We start from the raw sequence: 12784 nt of genomic DNA, 5'->3' as shown, positions 1-12784 counted from the left end.
GGAGATCAATTGTGAAGTACTTGGAGCTGCCGTCACCGCCAATGAATGAGACTATTGTTTTCGGTGAAGTCACAAGCTTCTTTCTTAATTTTTGTTTCGTTTATTACATGGCCCCATGTAAAGTATTATTGGACTTTGCATTGTACTATATTATTGATTTACTTTTGTGAATAAAATAAGATCACATTTTCCTTTAATTCTTGATATGAAAGCAGTTGGTGATGATGATCATTGGATAAAAGATCTGAACGACGCATTAGATAATGGTACGTGGGAGAGTATCGAAAGAATAATCCACGAACATCCAAATGAAGTATTCAAAGCCAGGCTAAATGAAAATGGAGATACACTGCTCCTCTTGGCCTTCAATAAAGGAAAAAATGAATTAATCAACAAGCTGGTGGAAAAGATTACACCAGATTTACTGGCTGAGACCGACATCTTTGGGAATACAGCGCTTCACTTAGCAGCAAAACTTGGACTTGTTCAACATGCCGAAATGCTAGTAGGAAAAAAACGCGAATTGCTGAATCATGAAAACAAAGATGGATTTCTGCCAATTCAATTAGCTGTTAGGCCAAAAGAAGAAAATACTCGCAGTATGACGACTTACTTGTTAGACGAATGCATTAAAGATAAACATTCCAAGCTAGTCAATGAAGCTGCTGGTGCGGGGCTTATGGAATCTTTAATAAAAGCAGGATTTTATGGTGAGATCAACTCTAGTACTTCCAACTTCTTTAGCTGATCAACTAAACTATCAAATCGCATGGGAGGTCATGTGGATTTGATGTTGTGACATATCACTTTAGTCTTTAAAATTTTATTTTTCCGAGATAAAATTATTAACGTTTTTCTGCTGAAATTTTAGATTTGGCTCTTAAATTACTTAAATTCAACAAGAAATTGGCATGGCGAGAGAATTTCAGCCTTTTGGAGCAGATGGCTCGAGATCCGGGTGCTTTCCTAAGTGGATGTCACATGAGCTTTTGGCAGATCTTAATCTACTTCATGCATCCAAGTATCTCTTATTCTCCTTTCCTCTCTACTATTATTATCAAATATGTGTCTGTTGTTTCCGTAGCATTTGTCAGGCATAAATACTCACAATACTGGTACTTTGTTTATCAAGGTTTCAGAACTGAAACTGTTCCCCCGGAGCAGAATGCGAGGATGGAGCGTTCAGCATATGAAGGTATGATGAATTACCAAATTTCTCCATGTAACCGAAAAGATTATATAATCGTGAAGTAATTAGTGAGATTTGTTGCAAATGCAGTGCAATATAGGGACATTCCTGCACTAAGATTGAAGAATCGTCTTGCAAATGAACTAGTCGGAGAATTATGCTCAACTATTAAATCAATGGATAAATCCCAAGAGAAACTTGGAAAGCCGTTACTTTTAGCGGCACAGAATGGAATATTTGAGGTTGTCATTGAAATTCTACATCATGATCCTACTGCAATAACTTATAAAAATGGTCGGGGGCATTCAATATTTCATGTTGCTGTAATGTATCGTGATCCAATCATTCTGGGCATAGCGTTTGAAAGGAATAAGAAACAGAAAGGGATACACTATCTAGATCCTGATGTCAGAGGAAACAATATATTGCATCTTGTGGGATATAAACCCCATCAAGCTGGAATTCTTACTAATCAGCCTGGAGCTATTTTTCCGATGCGGGAGGAACTTCAGTGGTTTGTGGTAAAAATACTATTCTTACGTGTCTCATTTTTAAGCTCAGGCCCCTGAAAATAATTTGCATATTTTTGTCTTCACTTGAATTTGGAAGTAGTAAACTCCAGGAAAAAAAAATTTGAGAATGGGTTTCTAATTAAAGTTTTAAGAAATATTTTTACCTTCACCCTCATATGCGTTGACTGGAATAATGTAACACTTGTAATCCGAAAATTGTTTTTCAACTGGTAGAAAACATTCTCTCTTCTCAGTGAGAACCATTTCAGGTGATAAATCACCGACCAGTTTTCCGTTATGCACCTTCATTGAATATGAAAATTGATCTCCGACCAAATTTGCCGATTTATGCAGCATGTGTCCGCGCTTGTAACGCCTCAAGAATGTACTGCGGAGAATAATGGTCTTAAGATACCGTTTAGCATCTTCGTAGAAGAGCATGCCGAAATGGCTGAAAAAGAAATTGAATGGATGACAGCTATGGCATCTGCCAGCTCAGTTGCAGCATCACTCGTTGCCACAGTGGCATTTGCCGCCGCATTCCAAGTACCTGGAGGAAACAGTAACAATGGCATACCCAATTTCTCCAATGAAACTTCCTTCAAAGTCTTTGCAATTTCAGACGCTCTTGCGCTTTTCTTTTCTATCACTAGCGTTCTATCCTTCTTATCCATTTTCACCTCCCGCAATGGAGTTCATGATTATCTTCGTGCCAGACCCTCCACAGTGATCATAGTTGGTCACATTGCGTTGCTCATATCTTTCATTTATTTAATAATTGCCTTTAGTTCTACGTTATTCCTTATATTTGCTAAACAAAATGAGCGGTTTCTCATACCAATAATCATCGTCTCTTGCATACCGGTGATCTTGTATGGCAAATTTCATCTTCATTCCTTGTTTGCTATGATCAAATCCACTTTTATGAAAGGATTGCTTTTTCGTAGAATTTTAATTACAGTGTATGCTATAATATTAACTCGTATGAAATTAAGGACTTAGTATTGTGATTTGAGTCAAAAAATCTCGTTGATTTTGTGTTCAAGTTTTAATTTGGTTGTTCAGTTTGATGAGTCCGTTCGGTTGTGTAACTTGATGAGTCTGTTTTAAGTCCATGTTTTAATTTGGTTGTTTAGTTTGATGAGTCTGTTTGGAGGTAGATCAAGGTTGGAAAAATAAGAATGGCAACATATTTCGTATTTATTTGATGTTAATTTTTACTTGATTAACTTCCTTAATTTCGTAGATATTCATTGTTGGAACCTGCAGAAGCCTGAAGCCTTGGAATTGAATCCCCAAGAAGCAAAGGAAAGAAACCTCAGTCCCAATTCTGTTGCTGCTGAAACCCGTTGACTGTTATGCTAGTTAAGATGTTGGAAGTTAGTTTAGACAGTTGTCATTTGAGCTGGAATCTGTTGTGTAGTTATAGTTGTTAGTTTTTCAGTTAATTAGCAGTTCTATGTGTCTATAAATATAGAACCTTATGTACCGTATTAAACACAAAATTTTTCCATCAAAATTGCATTGAGTTTCTCTCAAAGTTTCTCTTTATATTTCTGCTCTCTAATTCTAGATTAGAGAATTTCACATGGTATCAGAGCTTTGACATTCCTGCTTCCTTCTTTTCTGGTTCTTCTTGGATAAATGGCGAATCCTTGTGATGATTCTTCAAGCCCTTACTATCTTCATCCTAGTGACAATCCTGGTGCACTTCTGGTTTCTGAGATCCTTACTGGTGAAAATTATGTTGCTTGGAGTCGCTCAATCAACATTGCCCTGACTGTGAAAAATAAAATTGCCTTCATTGATGGTAGCTTAACTCAACCTGGTCCTGATAATGCTCCTCTTCAGGTTGCTTGGCTACGAGCAAACAATCTTGTGTTATCATGGCTGATGAATTCCATCGCAAAAGAAATTCGTGGTAGCCTCCTTTATTTTACCAATGCATCTGATGTCTGGGATGAACTGCGGGTTCGATACCTTCGCAGTGATGGTCCACGAGTATTCACCTTGGAAAAATCTTTGAGTTCCATTTCCCAAGGATCGAAATCTGTCACTGAATATTTTAATGATTTCAAGACTCTTTGGGATGAGTATATCAGTTACCGCCCTATTCCTACTTGTCGCTGTGGAATTCTAGATACTTGCACTTGTGATATTCTAAAGAATCTTGCTGATCGCCAACAAGCAGATTATGTGATGAAGTTCTTGATTGGACTACATGAATCTTACTCATCTTTGCGAAGTCAATTGCTGTTTTCTTCCCCACTACCATCCATGAGCAAAGTCTTTTCTTTGTTACTGCAAGAAGAAAGCCAGCGTTCTCTAACTAATACAGTTGGCATTCCCCTTGACTCCCATGCCATGGCTGCTACACAATACTCCAATCCTTCCAATGGTTTCAAATTCACCAAAGGCAAAGGAAAATCTGATGTACTTTGCTCTCATTGTGGTTATCATGGTCATCTTGCAGATAAATGTTTCCAAGTCATAGGCTATCCACCAGGATGGAAAGGCCCTAGGGGCAAAAGATCTCTTCCTACACAATTTGGAAATGGTTTCAATTCTCGACCACCCAATGCTCATGTTGCTTCTTCTCTGGAACAGAATTCAATAGTCCCAAATATGGTTTTTACTCAAGAGCAATTTCAGAATCTGCTTACCCTTGCAAATAGCCTATCTTCATCTACCATTAATCCTGATGCTGTAGTAAATACTGCTTCCACTTCAGGTAATCAATTTTCCTATTCTTGTCATGTTGCCTCTGCTTTCACAAACAACTCACCTTGGATCATTGACACTGGAGCAACAGATCACATGATATGTTCTCATCACCTTTTTACTTCAATTCATCTACCTACCAAACCCTCCTTTGTTCACTTACCTAATGGTCAGTATGTCCCTATTAAATTTACAGGAACTGTGATTCTTTCTTCCGATTTAATCTTGTACAATGCTCTTTATGTTCCTACCTTCAATATCAATCTTATTTCTGCTTCAAGATTAACTAAAGATCACTCCATTGGTTTGTTTTTTTTTCAATCTAAATGCATTTTACAGGACCTCAGCAACTGGAAGATGATTGGGCATGCTGAAGTTCGATCTGGTCTATACCACTTGCTGAACTTTCCTGATTCTATAAAGAAGAGATCACCTGCTTCAACCACTTTACCTTCTACACATTCAGCCAACAACACCTGCACCACCAATTCTGCTCTATGGCACCTTCGTTTAGGACATATTTCCCCTGCTAGACTGCAAGTCATTAGTAAACTTGATCCTTCTGTAAAAACAACTCACAACCATGTATGTGAGATTTGTCCCTTAGCTAGACAAAAGAAATTACCCTTTCCTGTATCACACAATTGTTCAAATAAAGTTTTCCAGTTAATTCATTGTGACATTTGGGGCCCTTTTTCTACTATTTCATATTCTGGTCATACATACTTTCTAACGATTGTGGACGATTATTCACGTTTTACCTGGATTTATCTCATGAAAGCAAAATCTGATGCCCGCTTCTTACTCAACACTTTTATTACTTATGTTCATACTCAATTCAATGCAAAAATTCAAACCCTTAGAACAGATAATGGCCAAGAATCTAATATACCAATTTTTTATCAAGAACACGGTATAATTCATCAAACATCCTGTGTGGAAACCCCTCAGCAAAATGGTAGAGTTGAAAGAAAACACCAACACTTATTAAATGTGGCTAGAGCCCTTCTTTTTCAATCAAAATTGCCTTTATCATACTGGAGTGATTGTGTATTAACTGCCACACATCTTATAAACCGCACCCCATCACCTGTGTTAAATAACCAGACACCATATACTCTCCTTTTTCAAAAGCCACATTTATATAATTACCTTAAAGTATTTGGTTGTCTGTGTTTTGCCAGTACCCTTACAAACAATCGAGGAAAATTTCAACCAAGAGCCTCTAAGTGTCTCTTTCTTGGTTATCCTCCCAACATCAAAGGATACAAAGTTCTTGATCTCCAAACTCTTAAAACCTTCATCTCCAGAAATGTAGTTTTCCATGAATCCATTTTTCCTTCCATTCCAAACACTACTCATACGCCTTTTGTCTTCCCTAACTTTCCCCAAGTTTATGACTCCAAAACTCCAGCTACCTCTTATCCTCTACCAACTCACATTCCCCCAATTGAACCAACCATTATCCCTGATATTTCATTTCCTCGAAGATCTGAGAGAGTCAAGCATCTTCCTACATATCTTCGGGACTTTTACTGTGGTAATATGACTCAGGTACCTTCAGCATCTCATGTATCTTTCAACAGTTGCTTTCCTTCTCCTGGTAAGCCTTATCCTATTACTTCATATCTTTCAACTTCTAAGTTGTCGTCTAACTATAGAGCATTTATTTCTTCTGTTTCATCCATCTTTGAACCTAAATCTTTCAAACAAGCTGTCCAATACCCTCAATGGAGAATTGCTATGGCAGATGAAATTAAGGCTCTTGAATTGAATCATACTTGGGACCTTGCTATTCTACCTCCACATAAGACTGCAATAGGATGCAAATGGGTTTATCGTGTGAAATTTAAAGCTGATGGTACAGTTGAAAGGTACAAAGCTCGGTTAGTAGCGAAAGGGTATACTCAACAAGGAGGACTTGATTTCTTTGATACATTCTCCCCTGTCGCAAAAATGACTACCGTGCGCATTCTACTTTCAGTTGCTGCAATCAAACATTGGCATTTACATCAACTTGATGTAAATAATGCTTTTCTACATGGAGATTTGCATGAAGAAGTGTATATGCAACTGCCACCAGGGTATTCCTCACCCACTGACCCTAGAGTTTGCAAACTCAAAAAGAGCTTGTATGGTTTAAAACAGGCTTCAAGGCAATGGTTTTCAAAACTATCATCATCTTTGCTTCAGTTTGGTTTTGCTCAAGGGAAGTCTGATTCAGCTTTGTTCATCAAACAAACTTCAAAGAGTTTCATGGCCCTACTGATATATGTTGATGATGTTATAATTGCATCTGATAATCTCGCTGACATAGACACTGTAAAGAAGTATTTGCAAGATGCATTCACCATCAAAGACTTGGGAGAACTAAGATATTTTTTGGGAATTGAAGTAGCTAGATCAGCAAAGGACATTACTCTATGTCAACGAAAGTATGCTTTAGATATTCTACAAGACAGTGGTTTTTCTGGTTGTAAACCTGTAGCTTTTCCTATGGAATCTACACTAAAGCTGAGTGCAAATGATTCGTCACCTCCTTTGTCCAATCCTGCATCCTATAGAAGACTTGTTGGTCGTCTCTTATACCTCACAATAACCAGGCCTGACTTGGCTTATTCAGTACAAGCATTAAGTCAATTCATGGCTAATCCTAGAAACACACATCTTCAAGCTGCTGAGAGGGTTCTGAGATATATTAAGGCAACACCAGGCCAAGGCATTTTCCTGTCTGCAGCCTCTTCTGTACACCTAAAAGCTTACTCAGATAGTGATTGGGGAGGATGCATCGACACTAGAAGAAGTGTCACTGGTTTCACAATTTTCCTTGGAGATTCTGTCATATCCTGGAAATCGAAAAAGCAGCCAACTGTCAGTCGTTCTTCTGCTGAATCTGAATATAGAGCCCTAGCTTCAACCACCTGTGAACTTCAATGGCTAATCTACCTTTTGGTTGACTTACATATTCCTCATCCTCAAGCAGCCTTACTTTACACTGACAGCAAACCTGCCTCTGACATTGCCTCTAATCCTGTTCATCATGAAAGAACAAAGCATATTCAACTAGACTGTCATCTTGTTCGAGAGAAATTACAAGAAGGTCTCATCAAAATCATCTACATCCCTTCCAAGCATCAGTTAGCTGATATACTGACTAAACCACTTGGCTCTCTCCACTTTCATCATCTCATACGCAAGATGGGATTGATAAATATCCATTCCCCTCTTGAGGGGGGGTGTTGGAACCTGCAGAAGCCTGAAGCCTTGGAATTGAATCCCCAAGAAGCAAAGGAAAGAAACCTCAGTCCCAATTCTGTTGCTGCTGAAACCCGTTGACTGTTATGCTAGTTAAGATGTTGGAAGTTAGTTTAGACAGTTGTCATTTGAGCTGGAATCTGTTGTGTAGTTATAGTTGTTAGTTTTTCAGTTAATTAGCAGTTCTATGTGTCTATAAATATAGAACCTTATGTACCGTATTAAACACAAAATTTTTCCATCAAAATTGCATTGAGTTTCTCTCAAAGTTTCTCTTTATATTTCTGCTCTCTAATTCTAGATTAGAGAATTTCACATTCATGGTCAAATTTGTATATTATAGATGTTTGATAAAATCATATTTGGGTGGATGAAGGGTAGAGAAACGCATTTAAATTCATTGAATTCATGTGCACCAATGTCTTGGTGAAGTTCACGTACTCGACCAAATACACCTAATGAGCATGTGTAAATCGAATTTATTCAGAATTTGAATTTCGAGTTTGTTATACTTCTTATAGTATATTTGGTATCTCAACATGATGATTTTGAAGAAAAAAATATTGTAGTTGTTCTATTAAATATGTCTAATTGTCAAACTTCTAATGGTAAATCACACCTTTTGTATGCGATCCGTTAGGTTTTCGATCACATTATCATACGAAGTAAATTAAAACCCTTTTTAATTTATCTTCAATTCACCGAGATTAATTGACACACTTTGTCTTGAGTAATACTGGTGGACTGCAACGTGATGTCCATCAATGTTAGGTACCAATTAAAAGCCGGACCCACCAGTGGCAAATCCAGGATTTGAGATTAGTTAGGGTGGATGTTAACCATTGATCGTCAACAATCAATGTCTGTAATAGCGAGATATTTTATTAATATTTAATTAAATAATATTAAAAAATTCTTTAATCTATATATAAATGAACTAAAATTCAATGTATGATTTCTTTATTCCCCTTCAAATAAATGCATCTGCTCTATAATATGTCCACTAGATAGTAAAATGCTCCAAATATGTTTTGCACAAAGTTTGACAATATAAAATTGAGTCCATGTTGTGTAGAGCTAGACATGGATAACAGCAAGATGATTAAAACGTCAAAATAATATCGATTTAATGATTCAAACATGGAAACATTTAGAATTGTGGGCAATTCTTCCAGAGTGATACCACAAATGGGAAATTCTACAAAGGTCTTGCACCACGACCTGATCACTTCATTCTTCTACCAGGCAAAAAATATTTACCGCTTCTACTAGGTGCAATAGAAAAAGCTAGATATTTAACATTAGCAATTATATATCAGATATGGCACTGTAGCAAACTATTTAAGACTCAATACATCCTATATAGTAGCAGTTATATATGGGCATTATATCAGAATATAAGTCAGTAGGTAGAATGACGAGTCGAGAACATGGACATAAAACATAATGAGATCAAAGGAGCTCAGCATACTACTTAGTCATTAAGATGGAACCGAGCCTGTCTCCAAGTCAAACACTGTGGAAGGCTCTATTGCAGTTCCTGCTTCCACCCTTTTGTACCAAGCTCGTCATCTATGTCAAAACACAAAGTTAAATATAAGAGAAGGGAAAAAAAAAAAAAAAAGCGCCTTCTGATAAGTGTATTTTATACACTTATGTAGACTTAAAAATATAGACATTTAATAGTTCTTTAAAGCAAATATAACCTAATTTGTTGTATATTTCATTTATTACGTAAAATTCGATGGTTGGAAGTTAAACCGAAAGAAAGAAGTGAAAAATGACGAAAAATGGCGAAGTACAAAGTTGATGACCAAATTGTAAATATCCAACGGTTGAATTAGACCATAAGAGATATTTTAAATATTGATGGGAGTCAATTGGATGCAATTAGAAGTAAAAAAGGAATGGAATATCATCATAATATTACCATAAATTGACTTCCAATTACATTATATATTTTTTAGATTTTTAGTCAAGGATTACGACCAATTTTTGGCATAGTAAACGTCCGAATTGGAACATATCTATTTCTATGAAAATTGTAGCCCTTTTAGATAGCTTTCCAACTCAATCGGATATCGAGAGACAAAGTTATGAAAAAATACTGATTGCTGTGCAGAGACAAAAAATCCGCGTGCGAATGTAACTTTCCTTATTCGATTGGAACTCTTTTGGAAACCAATTTGGATGTGATTTTTCACCAATTTTTTATCACTATAGATACCCAACGGGAGAATACACAAAGGGGGCTCTCATAATTTTCTCATATACATAATATACTCCAATATTCATCAATTATCATCATCAAAGGAGGAGAATTCATTGTTTTTGTGAGAGAATTGAAGGGGACTTGCAAGAATTCAATCAAGTGAAAATTCAAACTTGGTATTGGACAAAGAAGAGAAAGTGCAAGTGGAGATTTATTAAGAGACCCTTTAAGAGATTCAAGATTTCAAGATCTGTCTTCATCTTCTCAATTTATCAAAAATCCGGGTTATATTTTTCCACTTATATATTATTTTTTGTAATTTAAATATGTTAGGCTATTTTTTTTTTATATTTACTAGGATGTGATGAACCCTTGTTATGAATTTTTAATTTGAATAATTTAATTGACGGTAATTTGTTTAATTGTTTGGATGTTTATTATCGTTTTCATGCTTTTCAATTAATTGGCCACTAGTTGAATTGTTTGTGAATTTTGTTGTTATCGAGAGAGACAATAGGATCATTAGCACAAAATAATAAATATTGTGAGGTTCGATAGAGGATAGAGATATACCTCTATGCTTTATATGATTTTTATAAGATGTTCTAAATCGTTTATTACATTTATCATGTTCCCATCTTTCATCGAGAGATAGGAAGGTCGCATGAGGAGAATAGATTTGATAACTATCGAGAGAGATTTTCAATTAAAATAGGAACATTGACCAACAAGCATGATTTCAAATTGTCAATTTAAATTGTCGAACTAAAAATGGAGTAGCAAGGGAGATTCCACATCTTAGCAATACTTCTCGCAAAATTTAATAAACTTTTACCTTGCTTGCTATTTAGTTGATATATTTAATAGTGTTAGTTACAACTCGACCTTACTATTCGATTAAGGGAATTATTAGCTTTAATTCGATTAAACACATAGTTTTCGTGGGTTCGACACTCTACACACCATTTTATTACTTGTTCACGATCCCGTTCACTTGCGGGTAATCAAACGATCAAGTTTTTGGCGCCGTTGTCAAGGACTATTTTTTTTACTAGTTTTAGTTAATTTTAACTTTAATCTAAATTTTTCTTGTTTTTAGTTTAGTTCATTAATTTAGAAAATTTTTACAATGTTTCTTGCTTTCTTTTTCAAGACTTTGTATGCGAAGTTCGAGAACTGGTGATCTTGTTCAATTTGACCCAGAAATCAAACAAACATTCAACTTTCGAAGAAGACAACAGCTTGAAACACATCAAAAACAGAAAGAGGAGGACATGGCAAACAAAAATCCGAATCAAATAGCCGGGGCTAATCTAGGAGTAGCACAACCGAATATCGCTGCAGTCAATGAAAATACAAGGCTCATGGGAGAGTATATGGTTCCACTGGTAGTAGAAAGCCAGTCCAGTATCGTATATCCGGCATTTGGTCAGGCACACTTCCACCTAAGGACAGATGTCATCAACATGTTCCAAAATGTGCTACAATTTTTTGGGAAAGCTACAGAGAATCCCAACACTCATATAACAAGATTTCTGGACATGTACGTAACAACTGAGTATTCGGGGGTTTCAAGCGAAACAATTAGACTAAGGCTCTTCCCATACACATTGAGGGATTCAACAAAGGAATGGTTAGACACTTGCACATCGTAGAGCATCACAACATGAAACCAACTGAGTCAGAAATTTCTTAGCAAATATTTCCCACCAAAAAGGATTGCAAAGCTAAGGAATGAGATCACCACTTTTCAGGAAATGGACTCAGAATGCTATTCAGAGGCTTGGGAACGATACAAGGGTTTACTTCGCCAGTGCCCACAACACGGATTGTAGAAGTGGCTTCAAGTGCAATACTTTTACATTGGTTTGAACCCGATTAGCAGGGCTAACGTAGACTCTGTGTGCGATGGTTCTATCACAAAAAGAACTGCGGACCAGGTCTACCAAATCATCGAGGATTTGGCATTTACTAGTGCACTTTGGTCTACTGAAAGAACGAGTGGAAAGAAAGCTGCTGGGGTATTGAAGTTGATTCTTTAACAGCACTTTCAGCACAATTAGCATCATTGGCACAGAAAGTAGATCAGATGAGTGTAGCTCAGACAGTGGGACCAAAGTGCAAACATTGTGGAAGGAACCACAAGAGTGTTGATTGTAACGTAGGATCTCCTTTTGCTCAGACGATAGAAGATGTGAACTATACTCAGAATTTTCAAAGGCAACAACACAATCCAAATCCTAACACATATTACCCAGGCTGGAGAAATCACCCAGGTTTTCAATAGAGTAATATCAGGGAGCTCAGATCGCGCCATAGCAAACCGCACTACCCGGGTTTCAGGAGAATGAGAAGAAGTCTTCGTTAGAAGATCTTGTGACTAAGTTAGCAAAAATATCCACTCAACACATGCAGAGAACAAATAAGAGCTTGCAAGTTCAGGGTGCTGCCATAAAAAATTTGGAGAATCAAATGGGGCAAATAACAAAAGCACTATTAGAAAGACAACAAGGAGTATTGCCAAGCGACACTGAGATAAATCCTAAGCAGCAGGTAATGGCAGTAAAAGTTGTAGAGAATGAGGAGGTTGGGGCAATCACTACACGCAGTGGGATTCAACTTCTAGAAATCACAGTCGAAAGATGGGTGAAAGTAAATGAAAAGGTACCTTCCATAGATGAGGAGCAAGTAGATAAATCTGAACAGTCAAATAAAGTAGTTCCATATCAAGAGTCAGAAAATCTACAGGTTAAGACAATCGCCCCTATCAAACCTCATGTGCCTCCTGTCCCATTTCCACAGAGATTGCAAAAGATGAAGTTGGAAGAACTGTTTGCAAGATTCTTGGATATCTTCAAGAAGCCTCATGTTAACATTCCAATAATTGAAGCTATA

The 12784-nt window shown here is 36.8% G+C and overlaps 2 protein-coding genes across 2 annotated transcripts; both read left to right on the top strand.

Annotated features, from left to right (window-relative positions):
* Positions 1 to 6: 6 nt before the first annotated feature.
* LOC111411469 (ankyrin repeat-containing protein ITN1-like) lies at positions 7 to 3017 on the top strand. The gene is made up of 6 exons (XM_023041995.1): positions 7 to 63; positions 216 to 710; positions 872 to 1021; positions 1133 to 1195; positions 1280 to 1710; positions 2056 to 3017. Exons 1-6 carry the CDS (start codon positions 42 to 44, stop codon positions 2701 to 2703), a joined length of 1809 nt encoding a protein of 602 aa, XP_022897763.1. The 5' UTR covers positions 7 to 41; the 3' UTR covers positions 2704 to 3017.
* Positions 3018 to 11163: 8146 nt separating this feature from the next.
* Positions 11164 to 12176, top strand: LOC111372623. Its single transcript, XM_022995006.1, has 3 exons — positions 11164 to 11522; positions 11775 to 11910; positions 11967 to 12176. Exons 1-3 carry the CDS (start codon positions 11164 to 11166, stop codon positions 12174 to 12176), a joined length of 705 nt encoding a protein of 234 aa, XP_022850774.1.
* Positions 12177 to 12784: the final 608 nt, after the last annotated feature.

Source organism: Olea europaea, chromosome 2 (assembly GCF_002742605.1).
Source record: "Olea europaea var. sylvestris chromosome 2, O_europaea_v1, whole genome shotgun sequence".
NCBI lineage: Eukaryota > Viridiplantae > Streptophyta > Magnoliopsida > Lamiales > Oleaceae > Olea > Olea europaea.
This window is presented reverse-complemented; position numbering and strand designations above follow the sequence as displayed.